Below are 16,708 nucleotides of genomic sequence, written 5' to 3'. Positions count from 1 at the left end.
TCAGAAAAGTTAGGTGAATCAAGTCAGACTCGGATAGTGAGTGTGTTGTTAAAGATGGATAAACAAAAGGCAAGACCAAGTGGTGTACAAAAACGCTGCAATAAAGCTTTATCTGATCAAACTCGTGCCAAATTACCAAACAAAGCTACCACCTCATCGACTGACGAAACGTTGCAGGTGGAAGCTAGTAGGCATACTTATGCAGCAGCATTAGCTGCCTCCCAGTCCCGACAGTCAGAGACTTCACTGCCTGGGCAAGGTAATGACAGTGGCATTGCTCCTCCTCTTCTTTCTACCCTTGAGAATAGTGACAGTTCCTCCACTGAGAGTGCCAGTTCCTCTAGTGAGAGTGCCGGCCCCCCTTCTCCTCCCTTCTGTGAACACTGGTAAGCCTATGAGTGATGAGACGGATAGCCCTGACAGCGAGAAGTCCGAATTCCAATGTAATCAAATAGGCTACCAGCTAAATACTGTATATACACTACCTGTCAAAAGTTTTAGAACACCTACTCAAGGCTTTTTCTTTATTTTTTTACTATTTCTACATTGTAGAATAATAGTGAAGATATCAAAACTATGAAATAACACATGTGGAATCATGTACTAACCAAAAGAGTGTTAAACAACTCAAATATATTTTATATTTGAGATTCTTCAAATAGCCACCCTGTGCTTTGCACACTCTTGTTATTCTCTCAACTAGCTTCATGAGGTAGTCACCTGGAATGCATTTCAATTAACATGTGTGCCTTCTTAAAAGTTCATTTTTGGAATTTCTTTCCTTCTTAATGCATTTGGGCCAATCAGTTGTGTTGTGACAAGGTGGTGGTGTGTGTGTGTGTGGGGGGGGGGGGGGGGGGGGGGGGGAGAAGGAAAGAAATTCAAAAAAATAACTTTTAAGAAGGCACACATGTTAATGTTGCTACCACCACCATGCTTCACCGTAGGGATGGTGCCAGGTTTCCTCCAGACGTGATGCTTGGCATTCAGGCTAAAGAGTTCAATCTTGGTTTCACCAGCTTCTCGTGGTCTGAGAGTATTTAGGTTCCTTTTGGCAAACTCCAAGCGGGCTGTCATGTGCCTTTTACTGAGGAGTGGCTTCCGTCTGGCCACTCTACCATAAAGGTCTGATTGGTGGAGAGCTGCAGAGATGGTTGTCCTTCTGGAAGGTTCTCCCATCTCCACAGAGGAACTCTAAAGCACGGGCAGAGTGACCATCGGGTTCTTGGTCACCTCTCTGACCAAGGCCCTTCTCCCCGATTGCTCAGTTTGGCCGGGCGGCCAGCTCTAGGAAGAGTCTTGGTGGTTCCAAACTTCTTCCATTTAAGAATGATGGAGGCCACTATGTCCTTGGGGACCTTCAATGCTGCAGACATTTTTTGGTACCCTTCCCCAGATCTGTGGCTCGACACAATCCTGTTTAGGAACTCTACGGACAATTCCTTTGAACTTGTGGCTTGGTTTTTGCTCTAACCTTAACACAGGTGTGTGCCTTTCCAAATAATCTTCAATCAATTGAATTTCTCACAAGTGGACTCCAATCAAGTTGTAGACACATCTCAAGGATGATCAATGGAAACAAGATGCACTGAGCTCAATTTCGAGTCTCATAGCAAAGGGTCTGAATAGTTATGTAAATAAGCTATTTTTGTTTTTCCAAACATTCTAAAAACCTGTTTTCGCTTTGTCATTATGGGGCATTGTGTGTAGATCGCTGAGGATTGAATTTTTAAAATCCATTTTAGAATAAGGCTGTAACGTAACAAAATGTGGAAAAAGTCAAGAGGTCTGAATCCTTTGCAAAGGCACTGTATAGGGTACAGAGACGAAGTAGTCATTCAAAAATCATATGAAACACTTATTGTACACAGAGTATGCAACTTATCATGTGACTTGTTACACCAATTTGTACTCTTGAACTTATTTAGGCTTGCCATAACAAAGGGGTTGAATACTTATTGACTTAAGACATTTCAGCTTTTGGTGTGTACTGTTTGTTAAAAAAAAATTGAAAAGCATAATTCCACTTTGACTTCATGGGGTATTGTGTGTAGGCCTGTGACAAAACATCGCAATTGAATCCATTTTAAATTCAGGCTGTAACACAACAAAATGTGGGGGAAAAGTAAAGGGTGTGAATACTTTCTGAAGGCACAATATACACTACCGGTCAAAAGTTTTTCTCATTCAAATGTTTTTCTTTATTTGTACTATTTTCTACATTGTAGAATAATTGTGAAGACATCAAAACTAGGAAATAATGACACATTTCCAGGTAGGATGTCACTCAGGGATTTCACCATGAGGTCAATGGTGACTTTAAAACAGTTACAGACTAATGGCTGTGACAGGAGAAAACTGAGGATGGATCAACAACATCTCTTTGAAAATAACTTATATGTGTGTGAAAATGTGTTGCATTTAAACTTTAGATCACCGGTTACTTTGTGTGCTAAACGTGAAACGTTTTTTTTGCAATGAGAAGTAATTGTTGTACATTTCGATTCGGAAATGCTTAGCCTAATGCTTGTGTTTTTGTATTCTTAAGATTGGGACCTACTGGCTTATTATGTCAGAGTGAACGGACTGCTGTATTTCCATCAGTCCAATGCAGTGCTGTAGTGGTGCCTGGAGAAGTGGGTCTCGTGAAGGAAAGGCAACCTGTGTGAAAATCCTGTTTTCCTAGATTTTCAGATTTTCTAAATCAGTCTTTTTTAAATAAACAAAATGACAAAAATGTGATGTTCCAAGTTCACAGCAATGCATAAACCACATTAGGATACCTTTTTTGAGGTCTGGGAAAATTAGAAAAAAAATATTTTTGCGAGTGTAGTTGCCTTTTAATTCAGTTGAGCAAAACAAATGCCCTCCACAGCATTACATAATTTGTCAGGTAGGCCTGTATTGCAGATAAACGCAACATGCGTTTATAACTGAGTTACTGTTCACATGAGGAAATCAGGAAATTTACATTTAAAAGATTAGGCCCTAATCTATTGATTTCACATGACACATGACAAATACACATTTGTATATTTTGGTCACATACAATACCAGTCAAAAGGGAGGAGGGTTTTTCTTTATTTTTTACTATTTTCTACATTGTAGAATAATAGTGAAGACATCAAAACTATTAAATAACATATATGGAATCATGTATAACCAAAAACGTGTGAAACAAATTATATTTTAGATTATTCAAAGTAGCCACCCTTTTTTTAAATTTACGGATAGCCAGGATCCCACTCCAACACTCAGACACTCAGACATAATTTACAAACAAAGCATTTGTGTTTAGTGAGTCCGCCAGATGGAGGCAGTAGGGATGACTAGGGATGTTCTCTTGAGAAGTGTGCGAATTGGACCATTTTCTGTCCTGCTAAGCATTCATCATGTAACGAGTGCTTTTGGGTGTCAGGGAAATTATATGGAGTAAAAAGTACATCATTTTCTTTGGGAATCTAGTGAAGTAAAGGTAGAAGTTGTCAAAAATATAAATAGTAAAGTAAAGTACAGATACCCCCAAAAAACTGCTTAAGTAGTACTTTAAAGTATTTTTACTTAAGTACTTCACACCACTGGGAACCACGCATGCGGAGATCATTCACTTACTCCGCGTCTCACAAAGACACGGTGGTTGGAACCAAATCTCAAATTTGTACTCATCATACCAAAGGACAGATTTCCATCGGTCTAATGTCCATTGCTTGTGTGTCTTGGCTCAAGCAAGCCTCTTCCTCTTATTGGTGTCCTTTAGAAGTGATTTATTTGCATCAATTCGACCATGAAGGCCTGATTCATGCAGTCTCCTCTGAACAGTGACGTGATGTGTCTGTTACTTGAACTCGGTAAAGCATTTTTTTGCCGCTGTAATTTCTGAAGCTGGTAACTCTGATGAACTTATCCTCAGCAGCCGAGGTAACTCTGGGTCTTCCTTTCCTGTGGCGGTCCTCATGAGAGCCAGTTTCATCATACCGCTTGATGTTTTTTGCGACTGCACTTGAAGAAACTTTCAAAGTTCTTGAAATGTTCCGTATTGACTGACATTCATGTCTTAAAGTAATGATGGACTGTTGTTTTTCTTTGTTTATTTGAGCTGTTCGAGCCATATTATGGACTTGGTCTTTTACCAAATAGGGATATCTACTGTACACCACCCCTACCTTGTCACAACACAACTGATTGGCTCAAACGCACTAAGAAGGAAAGAAATTCCACAAGGCATACCTGTTAATTGAAATGAATTCCAGGTGACTACCTCATGAAGTTGATTGAGAGAATGCCAAGAGTGTGCAAAGCTGTCATCAAGGCAAAGGGTTTCTACTTTGAAGAATCTCAAATATGAAATATATTTACTACATGATTCCATATGTGTTATTTCATAGTTTTGATGTCTTGACTATTATTCTACAATGCAGAGAATAGTAAAAATAAAGAAAAACACTTGAATGAGTAGGTAGGTGTGTCCAAACCTTTGACTGGTACTGTATACCTTAAAACAATGGGCTCACAATGGGCCTCAGGATCTCGTCATGGTATTGCTGTGCATTCAAATTGCCATTGATAAAATGCAATTGTGTTCGTTGTCCGTTGTCGGTAGCTTATGCCTGTCCATACCATAACCCCACCTCCACCATGGGGCACTCTGTTCACAATGTTGACATCAGCAAACCGCTCGCCCACACCACGCCATACACGTATTCTGCGGTTGTGAGGCCGATTGGACGCACTGCCAAATTCTCTAAAATGACATCTCTAAGGTGGCTTATGGTAGAGAAATTAACATTCAATTCTCTGGCAACAGCTCTGGTGGACATTCCTGCAGTCAGAATGCCAATTGCACGCTCCCTCAAAACTTGAGACGTCTGTGGCAATGTGTTGATCAACAAAACTGCACATTTTAGTGGCCTTTTATTGTCCCCAGCACAAGGGCACCTGTGTAATGATCATGTTGTTTATTCAGCTTCTTTCACAGGAGGTTGGTGGCACCTTAATTGGGGAGAATGGGCTCGCGGTAATGGCTGGAGCGGAATTGGTGGAAAAGTATCAAATACATCAAACACATGATTTCCATGTGCTTGATGCCATTCCTTAATTCCGTTCCGGCCATTATTATGAGCCGTTCCCCTCAGCAGCCTCCTGTGGCTTCTTGATATGCCACACCTGTCAAGTGGATGGATTATCTTGGCAAAGGAGAAATACTCACTGACAGGGATGTAAACAAATTTGTGCACAACATTTGAGAGAAATAAGGTTTTTGTGCTTATGGAAAACTTCTGGGATCTTTTATTTCAGCTCATGAAACATGGGACCAACACTTTACGTTCAACACTCATTTATATCTTCGTTCAGTGTAATTGGGAAGTTTTTTTTAGGAAAGCCTTTAAAAATGTTCATGCAAACACCTCATGATGACTGAACTGCGCATCGCAAATAGCCTATTAACCAAGATGAAGTACCAAACGTTTTCAATGCCTGGTTTGAATACCCTTTGTTGCCTTAGTTAGCATTTACTGGTAGATATCATAAATTTAAAAGTCTTTCCTACCTACCGGCTACCAATGTCATTCTCTGTGAGCTGCTCCATGTAACAACCAGTTGAGAACTGTGTGCTCTTGCTGCCTGCAGATGATATTCTGCTGAAACTAAGATATTGTGCTGTACCCATGTGAATATATTTCACGAGCTTTGCAGTTGTGTTGGCTACTTTGTGCATGATTTCTCTATTGTACTACATCATTCATAAGTTGTGTACCTCCACTACACTACTTTGATACGCATCAGTATGGATTAAGAAGTGAATATAGGCAATGCCCACTAAAAAAAAGTGGGTATAGGGCGTATACCTGTGTATACCCTCCACTACACCACTGGCCCTTTTATAAAAATGGCACTCTCCTACTGTACATGAGTGCGCTGGTATTACGGTTGCTGTCCTTTCAGCATCAAGAGCCTGTCACACACTGAAGACCTAGGTCCAATAGGTTTTCCACTGTAGTAACCTGTCACACACTGAAGACCTAGGTCCAATAAGTTCACTACTGTAGTAACCTGTCACACACTGAAGACCTAGGTCCAATAGGTTCACCACTGTAGTAACCTGTCACACACTGAAGACCTATGTCCAATAGGTTCACCACTGTAGTAACCTGTCACACACTGAAGACCTAGGTCCAATAGGTTCGCCACTGTAGTAACCTGTCACACACTGAAGACCTATGTCCAATAGGTTCACCACTGTAGTAACCTGTCACACACTGAAGACCTAGGTCCAATAGGTTCGCCACTGTAGTAGCCTGTCACACACTGAAGACCTAGGTCCAATAAGTTCACTACTGTAGTAACCTGTCACACACTGAAGACCTAGGTCCAATAGGTTTTCCACTGTAGTAGCCTGTCACACACTGAAGACCTAGGTCCAAAAGGTTCGCCACTGCGCAAACATGTCTATAATAGAGAGAAAGACGGTTACAATTTCCCACTGTCTCACCTTACTAATAGTGAACAAACAACTTTCCAACAATTTCCCCCACTCTTCCATACCACCAAGTAAAGGACATTTGGACAAAGTTTGAAGATATTTTGCAGTGAAAGTAAAGGACAGTAATGTTATGAGTAAAATAGGAATCCCAGGTTTCAATAGGCGATAAGATATGAATGTTTCAAGAAAGGAGTGTATATATTTGGCCTGGCGAAGCTCTTTTATGTGCTGACTGAATGGAAGCTGATAATTGAGTTTTTTACTCCGCTGGTCTCTGCTGGTCTCGGGAGGAAATTACGAGTCCTCACTGTCGGAGAAATTTTTTTTATGTATCAGACACAGACAAGACTGAGGCACTCAATGTGTGGTCTCGAGACCGAACTTGAGACCGGTCTCGAAGAGCCTACTACAACTCTGCTTCATGGTAATGTATCCTGAATAGGTACACAAAGGTAGAAATATGCAATGTCCTTCTTTTGCATATTTGGGTATTATTCTACACACGGGCTATTATTGTAATAAGCTCTGCTTCCAAACAAGACCACATTTGTTTGGTCCATACCAGATGAAATATGAACCAATCATAGACATCTATGTTAAACAAGTTTGGAAATCCCAGTACAGTACAGTACATTAGAGTAGAGTAAAGTAGATATGTTCCATACGGTACAGTACAATACAATACATTATACTGTACTCTACTCTAGTGTGCTCTACTGTACTGCAATCTACTGTACAGTACTGTACTCTAATTTTCTTTATTTTACTGTACTGTTTTGTACTGTACTGTTGTCTACTGTGATCTACTGTACTGTGCTGTCTGAACTTGTGTAACAGACGTCTAATGCTTGGTTCAGATTTGGTCCGGCCAGGGCGGACTGACTGAATTTCCACAACTTTTCAACGACCATGGTCGTCCGGTGTCGGGCAGTGTTCAGTGGGTGATGATGCTGGCTACAGTAAATAGGGTAGGTGGTAGGTGTCATGGTAGGTGTCAGTAAGAGCTGGGAGAGGTGACATCAACTGGAGAGAGAGAGGCAGAGAGAGAGAGGGAGAGTGAGGGGTTGTCCAGACAGTTTTCACAGTCTTGCTTTGACCACCAGATGACAGAAAGATTTTTAAAAAGTTATGAGCTGAACATAACAGTATGCTAATTGTGGGGAGGACAGCAGCAGGTGACCTAACTGTGGTTGGTGACTACTATTATTTCCCATTGTAGCCAATTCAAATCAAAAATATAATCAAACTTTATTTGTCTCATGCACCAAATACAACAGGTAGACCTTACTTTGAAATGCTGACTTACAAGCCCTTAAACAACAATGCAGTTTTAAGAAAACAGGTTTAAGAAAATATTTACTAAATAACTAAAGTGAAAAATAAAATAAAAAAGTAACACAATAAAATAACAATAATGAGGCTATATACAAATGGTACCAGTACCGAGTCAATGTGCAGGGGTACAGGTTAGTCGAGGTAATTTGTACATGTAGGTAGGGGTAAAGTGTATTGCAGTAATTCCGTTACCGATTTGGTAAGAGAATTACGAGTTTTAATCACTTAATAATTCATAAACAAACACTATAACTAATTGTTAGATCTATGTTTATTGTTACTTCTGTGTAGTTTCATTATCCTCCCTCCTCATGAGGGAGAGAAATTAGAAAATATTTTCAAGATATGTGAGTTTTTGGCACAAGGAAATGTTTCTTAAACTTATAGAAGGCAAATAACAAAATACTGTTAGTGTTGATATTAGTTGGAAGGGGGCTTTACTTCAACATTATTGTATATATACATTATTCTTGAAAAATGTATATATTCCTTAATTTCTCAAAAATATAGACTCAGCTTTCATTTGACACCCAAGTTGACATGCTCCTATGAACTTCACATGTTGGTGCTCATGGCCCCTTTTACATGAAAATGCCCATAAGTGCTTTACCATTGGCACAAGCATACCCTTTACTCATGCCTTAAATATTGTGAACTGTTGCTGTCTATTCTCCAAATACGTCTTTATATAATATGAACTCCACACTCCCCTTCTCTTTTTCCCTAACGCCTCCTATCCTCCTCTCTATCTTCTCAAACACACTGTTGTCGCCTGTGATTCGTTGTCATGGCGATGGGCCCCCAAGGGGCTCATCCCAAAACTGAAAGTTCTGCTAGTCTGAAATAGAACCACTGTCTCTCTCCTGGGGGATGAGGTTCACTAGATACAGGGAGGGAGGGAGGGAGGGAGGGAGGGAGGGAGGGAGGGAGGGAGAGAGGGAGAGAGAGAGAGAGAGAGAGAGAGAGAGAGAGAGAGACAGACAGACAGACAGACAGACAGACAGACAGACAGACAGACAGACAGACAGACAGACAGACAGACAGACAGACAGACAGACAGACAGACAGACAGACAGACAGACAGACAGACAGACAGACAGACAGACAGACAGACAGACAGAGAGGGGGTGCAGAGAGAGAGACAGAGGCTGCAGAGAGAGACAGACAGACAGACAGACAGACAGACAGACAGACAGACAGACAGACAGACAGACAGAGAGGGGGTGCAGAGAGAGAGACAGAGAGGAGGGGCACAAAGAGAGAGAGAGAGAGAGAGAGAGAGAGGAGGAGGAGCATACAGAGAGAAAGAGAGGAGAGCGAGAGAGGGGAGAGGAGAGAGAGAGAGGGGTACAGAGAGAGAGGGTGCAGAGAGAGAGAGAGAGAGAGAGAGAGGGTGCAGAAAGAGATAGAGAGAGAGAGAGAGACGGTGCAGAGAGAGGACAGATAGAGTCAGACAGTGTGCATCCATTCCAACTGGGTCACATCGCTGGAGCATTACATAAGGGTAAACACTGCTGCCCTGTGCTGTGCCCTTGATAACACACATTCATACACACAAACACAAAGGCACAGATACAGGTGCACACACACACATACTCACACACAAACACAAGAGGAGGAGTCCTTCTCCAGAGTCTACCAATTGGGATGCAGCACTTCATATTTTTCAGTTATGTACAGTACAGTACTAGGTCCAAATTTGCAGAGGCATTGAATCGAAAGCCATATCTGTCTCTCAGTGGATTTACAATAATTTCATCATGACAGTGAAGTGAACCCTGGATGTCAGCTTGCGGTCAGCATGACTTAGCGTTTCATCTCTTCCAAGGTATATAGGCTACATACTACAATACATAGGTTTCAGACCGGATAGGTCATTTTACTTTAGTGCCTCTACAGTAGGATCCGTGCTGTCTAAATCCCAGATAGAGATAATATTATGTGTATTACGCAACTCCATTGATAGCCAACTGATGAGAGGGGACATATGAACAAATACGTCTGGGATCGTTTCTTTTCACACCACTTCTGTTGCTCCCAGTTACAATAATTCACAAGGTGTCGACTTGAAGCATCTGAGAATGTGCAGTGATCTGTGCTATTGCCTTTCAGGGATTGAACTGAAAACAACACAGACATGAGATGAGTAGCCCACCAAGTTGGATTATTCAAATTATTCAACTATTGAGAGAATAATGCATTTCATTGTTAGTCTGACATTGTTTGGCTCACACATGCTTTTCTCCATGAGGGGATCCAACAGCAGGACAGAATGTTGTCTATCTCTAACCACTGACCCTGTTTTTGCCCCTCTCTTCCCATTCTACACCCATTCTCAAGTTCAACATTGGCTATGTAATAGACCCATAATTCCAGCTCATATTTGTGAGGGTTGTTTGCGCAATGCGCTGTCTGTGCGTCGGTAGAGGGTGTGATTGTCTATAAAAGGAACAGCCAGTTGTTTAAAATCCTATTTGGACGGTTTCAAATCCCCCCCTTGCACTAAGGGAGGAGAATGGAGGGAGGGAGTGCGGATGTGTGTGTGTGTGTCTGTATGTTTGTGTGTGTGTGTGTAGAGTGTGTATGAGAAAGAGAGAGAGAGAGTAGAGTGTGCATGCTTGAGTTCTTCTCTCTCTCTCTCTCTGTGTGTGTTTGTGTGTGTGTGTGTGTGTGTGTGTGTGTGTGTGTGTGTGTGTGTGTGTCTGTAAGGGTGCGTGAGTTTGTGCTTCTCTGTGTGTAAATGTTCATGTGTGTGAGCCAGGGAGAGCCAGGCAGCACCTTTCCAACACACACACAGCCAAGGCAGGCAGGAGGAGAGAGAAGCAAAGAGAGAGAGAGTGAGAGAGGCAGAGAAAGAGATGGGGGTATTTGGAAGGGCGTGGCTAGCCAACTGTCAGTCACTGGCGGTTACCACAGAAAATGGGCGTGCTCAAATACCGGGACAGCCAATGGTAAGCGACGCTGCTTGTGTCACCATGGTGACGGGGCTGTACCCAGGGAGGTTGTGATGGGTTGACAGGTGCGTGACAATCGGAGCTCTCTGCAAGCATGTACGCCAAAGGCAAGAGTAACAACGTGCCGTCCGACAGCCAAGCCAGAGAAAAGTAAGTTTTATTCATGTGGGAGGGGGAGAGGGGGGGACCGCGGCAATGGGGAAAGTTCATGAGCGTCCGGGGCAGTCACACAAGAAGCTGCTATCGTAGAAGAGAGACATTGCAAGACTCAGAAGAGTCATGGATGGTCCTTTGCTAGGCGTATTGGCAGGCTTTAAAAGTTGACCATGTAAATTTCTTGATAAATTGATTACAATAGAACATGGTGAAATAGAATGTATGCATGATGCTTTCCGACGTACATGGCCGTGGTTCTTAGAGGCACATCTTTTCACACCAATGCTTATCGTTCTACAGTTTGTCAGTTCAGCCTTGGCTATGCAAAAACATTGTAGGCTACTGGCTGTAGAGGTAGGAGTTGTAAAGAATAGCCTACGGTTTGTCATGTTCAGTGGAGCTTTACGCACGCTTTCATGCCCACGTCGTGCATATTGTTGTCATTGGAAGTTATCTTTGCATTAGGTTGACAAGCAGGCAATACTATCGTTGTTAGTTCCATCAACCCATTGCATGCTACCTCGCAACACGCAGTATCCGACACACTGGGCACAGAAGTCTGTCCAATAGCCAGCATAATGTGCAGCCGGTATCTGTAATCATTATTATTAGGATATCATTACCATTACAAAACCTTTTACTTGCATAGTGTACCCTACTGGTCAAGTTGCTTAAACAATAAGCTTTTTTACATTTTAGGAAAACATATCACTAATATGCTACTGGGTTATAATGCATACACGTTGAAACCGATGTGTTCTTTAGTTGAGCAAATAGTTATCTCGTTGTCGCCGGTGCCCGGTGGCTTGTCTACTATCACTTAGGCAAAAAAATATGTAATTTCAAAAATCATGTTATGCAAAGACCTACAGTAGCCTCCGAATAATTTCTGAGGAATGTCTCCGTTGAGTGATCACAAAGACGTGTCTAAAGACAAACACATTTCCTGCGAGACAGACAGGAGAACTTGGTGAGGTTTACATTGTTGTTGTCGCATTAGTTATGTAATATTCTGCTTCACGAAAACACCGGACACACTCTTATACCAACGCATTCATGTAGGTCTATTCTAGGCTTTCTTCATGTTGGAAATGTAGTTTAATATGAGCCAGTTTGCTCCAGTAGGAAAATAATCCTGCATTAATTAACAGGACATTTAAATCATGGGAAGTTTTGTAGGGGTTGTTACATTTGTCGTAAGTGAAAATCAAGTCTGAAATTTCAATGTGGAAATGACAAACTTCAGAAGCATTTTAAAACCTCAAATACACTATAATTGCAGGGATCTACTCATGCAAGATGGTGGTCAAATTAAGATCTTACACCTGTATTAAAGGCTGTGTTTACACAGGCAGCCCAATTCTGAACTTTTTCCACTAATTGGTCTTTTCACTAATCAGATCAGCTCTGAAAATATATGGTGATTGGTCAAAAGACCAATTAGTGGAAAAAATATGTGCAATATGTGCCTGTGTTTGCAACTGACCCCACACTTTTCCACACTTTTTTATTCTTCTGAATTGTCTTAGATATGTTTGAAGACTTTCTTAGTTTTGACGGCTTAAGCCTGTAACGACAGTGACTGAAAGCTTGAAACTGCTAATCGCCAACATCTGGGCTTGTGTGCCTGCGTGTGTGTATGTGTAAGGGAGAGGTGTGTGAGAGAGATGCACATGTAGCCTATTCTACACATTATTTCATTAAATTATGTTAATGGTTTCATTTTGGGCTAATACATGATTGCCAAAAATGTGAGTAAATGAAATATATTTCGGAGGCTAGTCTATAGAACAGTAATAGTTAGCCTACAGTATATTTTGGAGGCTAGTCTATAGAACAGTAATAGTTAGCCTACAGTATATTTCGGAGGCTAGAACAGTAATAGCTAGTCTACCGTATATTTCGGAGGCTAGTCTATAGAACAGTAATAGTTAGCCTACAGTATATTTCAGAGGCTAGTCTATAGAAGAGTAATAGTTAGCCTACAGTATATTTCGGAGGCTAGTCTATACAAGAGTAATAGTTAGCCTACAGTATATTTCGGAGGCTAGTCTATAGAACAGTAATAGTTAGCCTACAGTATATTTCGGAGGCTAGTCTATAGAAGAGTAATAGTTAGCCTACAGTATATTTCGGAGGCTAGTCTATAGAAGAGTAATAGTTAGCCTACAGTATATTTCGGAGGCTAGTCTATAGAACAGTAATAGTTAGCCTACAGTATATTTCAGAGGCTAGTCTATAGAACAGTAATAGTTAGCCTACAGTATATTTCAGAGGCTAGTCTATAGAACAGTAATAGTTAGCCTACAGTGCTCAGAATGTTCACACCTGCTCTGGAAGTCACCGACGTGTTACAGGTTCTCAGGGAAAGTAACCATCGGTTGGTTATGTTGTTCCCGGATGAACGTCTGATAAGATTAACCCACCAAAGTTCATAGCAGTAGACTATTTCTCACTTCAATACTATTAATTCATTTCTGTCTGCAGTAGGATGTCCAGACACATCCGCAGAGTCCCAGGTTTCATTGAGGAATCCTGAGAGCGGTCAGCAACAACACAAAGGGATGGATGGCACTGTACCCCGTAGCTCTATCTCTGCCTTATCTTGTCATTAAGAGAGAGAGAGAGAGAGAGAGAGAGAGAGAGAGAGAGAGAGAGAGAGCGAGAGAGAGAGAGAGAGAGAGAGAGAGAGAGAGAGAGATTCCTCATAGGGCCTCCTCTAGATAGGCCTGGACAAGACAAAGTTGTTGATAAATTGTGTGTGTTGGTAAGCTAGTCTGAATTGTACTAGATGTATGATTGTCCATGGTTTACCTATGGTACAGTACAGCCTAGCTCTCCTAGGACCTCATTAAACTACTGTACACACACATACATGTGTTAAATATAAGTGTGAAATACGTGTTCTTGTGAAAAATGCATACAGATTTCTTACATCTGGGAAATTGTTTGTTTACCTGTTCGAACTACGAACAGAACTTAACATGGAAAGAAAGTATCATGTGAACGAGAGATATAGGACAAGGGAGAGGAAGATATGAACTGTAAAAGAGGAGAATAAAGAAGATAAGAGAGGATGAGAAGAAGAAAGGACAGAAGAGAGGGAATTGCATGTTTTGTAGCACACAGTCCTACTGATCAGTGGGGTGTCGCTGTATCTGACACACAGTTCAGTCAGTACCATCTTCTCTTCAGTTGTTTCTCATTTTTGCTACACAGCAGGAATCAGAGGGAGAGAGAAATAGAGAGCAACAGATGCAGGAAGAGAGAGAGCGAGGGACTGGGGGAATTTACTGGCTCATTAGTTTACAGCAGGGGTGTTGAACTCATTTTCCCCCGGGGGCCGCATTGGGTCTTCAATGATGTCCGGAAGGCCGCACTGAAAATGTGTAATATTTCCTAGTCCTCTAGCCATCTTATTTAGAATTTGGAACAGTAATTATTAGAGAGCTGGACAGTCAAGTCATGAATATAGGGAAAAAAGTGTATCCATTAATATATACAGTTGAAGTCGGAAGTTTACATACACCTTAGCCAAATACATTTAAACTCAGTTTTTCACAATTCCTGACATTTATTCAGAGTAAAAATTCCCTGTCTTAGGTCAGTTAGGATCACCACATTATTTTAAGAATGTGAAATGTCAGAATAATAGTAGAGAGAATAATTTATTTCTGCTTTTATTTCTTTCCTCACATTCCCAGTGCGTCAAAGTTTACAAACACTCAATTAGTATTTGGTAGCATTGCCTTTAAATTGTTTAACTTGGGTCAAATGTTTCGGGTAGCCTTCCACAAGCTTCCCATAATAAGTTGGGTGAATTTTGGCCCATTCCTCCTGACAGAGCTGGTGTAACTGAGTCAGGTTTGTAGGCCTCCTTGCTGGCACGCACTTTTTCAGTTTTGCCCACACATTTTCTATAGGATTGAGGTCAGGGCTTTGTGATGGCCACTCCAATACCGTCCCCCTTTTCCTCCAAACATAACGATGGTCATTATTGCCAAACAGTTCTATTTTTGTTTCATCAGACCAGAGGACATTTCTCCAAAAAGTACGATCTTTGTCCCGATGTGCAGTTGCAACACCGTAGTCTGGCTTTTTTTATGGCGGTTTTGGAGCAGTGGCTTCTTCCTTGCTGAGCGGCCTTTCAGGTTATGTTGATATAGGGCTTGTTTTACTGTGGATATAGATACTTTTGTACCTGTTTCCTCCAGCATGTTCACAAGGTCCTTTGCTGTTGTTCTGGGATTGATTTGCACTTTTCGCACCAAAGTAGGTTCATTTCTAGGAGACAGAACACGTTTCCTTCCTGAGCGATATGATGCCTGCGTGGTCCCATGGTGTTTATACTTGCATACTATTGTTTGTACAGATGAACGTGGTACCTTCAGGCGTTTGGAAATTGCTCCCGAAGAAGGAACCAGACATGTGGAGGTCTAAAACAAATAATTCTGAGGTCTTGGCTGATTTCTTTTGATTTTCCCATGATGTCAAGCAAAGAGGCACTGAGTTTGAAGGTAGGCCTTGAAATACATCCACAGGTACACCCCCAATTGACTCAAATTATGTCAATTAGCCTATCAGAAGCTTATAAAGCCATGACATAGTTTTCTGGAATTTTCCAAGCTGTTTAAAGGCACAGTCAACTTAGTGTATGTAAACTTCTGACCCACTGGAATTGTGATACAGTGAAATAATCTGTCTGTAAACAATTGTTGGAAAAATGACTTGTGTCATGCACAAAGTAGATGTCCTAACCGATTTGCCAGAACTATAGTTTGTTAACAAGACATTTGTGGAGTGGTTGAAAAACTAGTTTCAATGACTCCAACCTAAGTGTATGTAAACTTCCAACTTCAACTGTATATATTTTTTACTCAAACCACCCGTGGGCCAGATTGGACCCCCTTCGGCCTTTGACGCGTCTGATTTACAGTGTTGTAGTATTGACCTACAAATGACTCCCTACAGAGACAGGGTCCTGGTGTCTAGCAGATGTAGCATGTGTATCACTGTGAAGGTGTGTGTCTAATACACCTACATGTCTCTGTGCTGTGAACTGTTGATGAATGTTGTGTTCTCACTACTGGGGTCATGCTAGATGAAGTGGGAGTAAGGTCTGGTTTTCTCCACCCCTCTCTCTCTTTCTCTCTGTCTCTCTCCCCCCCTATCTGTCTCTCTTCCCCCTCTATCTCTATGCCTGATGTAATGACAAGTGACAGCACAGCACCACTGAACTGTGTCAAAACTGTTCTGAGAGGACAAACCAGGGTCAAGTGCACTTCTTAGTGCCTGTTTCAGAAAGTTTCAACATGTCTTGAAATGTTCACGTCAGTTCAGTATGAAAAAGTTTGTATTTATATTTGTATTTATTAAGGATCCCTATTAGCTGCTGCCACAGTCATGGATTAAAATCCTGCAGCGCACGCAAGGGCCTCCTGCTCAAGCCAGCGCATGTCCAGGACCGTCTGAAGTTTGCCAATGACCATCTGGATGATCCAGAGGAGGAATGGGAGAAGGTCATGTGGTCTGATGAGACAGAAATAGAGCTTTTTGGTCTAAACTCCACTCGCCGTGTTTGGAGGAAGAAGAAGGATGAGTACAACCCCAAGAACACCATCCCAACCGTGAAGCATGGAGGTGGAAACATTATTCTTTGGGGATCCTTTTCTGCAAAGGGGACAGGACGACTGCACCGTATTGAGGGGTGGATGGATGGGGCCATGTATCGCAAGATCTTGGCCAAAAACTTCCCTCAGTAAGAGCATTGAAGATGGGTCGT

At 41.7% G+C, this 16,708-nt stretch overlaps 1 protein-coding gene across 1 annotated transcript in view; it reads left to right on the top strand.

Moving 5' to 3' along the window:
• Positions 1–10,580: 10,580 nt before the first annotated feature.
• The window catches only part of LOC110536178 (single-stranded DNA-binding protein 2), a 131,850-nt gene continuing 125,722 nt past the window's right edge, over positions 10,581–16,708 (top strand). The window contains exon 1 of the mRNA XM_021621782.2: positions 10,581–10,920. Within this exon, the coding sequence (XP_021477457.1) occupies positions 10,865–10,920 (56 nt within the window). The 5' untranslated portion in view covers positions 10,581–10,864. The remainder of the gene's footprint in view (positions 10,921–16,708) is intronic.

This window comes from Oncorhynchus mykiss, chromosome 11 (assembly GCF_013265735.2).
Source record: "Oncorhynchus mykiss isolate Arlee chromosome 11, USDA_OmykA_1.1, whole genome shotgun sequence".
NCBI lineage: Eukaryota > Metazoa > Chordata > Actinopteri > Salmoniformes > Salmonidae > Oncorhynchus > Oncorhynchus mykiss.
Note: the sequence above shows the minus strand (reverse complement) of the source record. Positions and strands in the feature narration are given on the sequence as shown.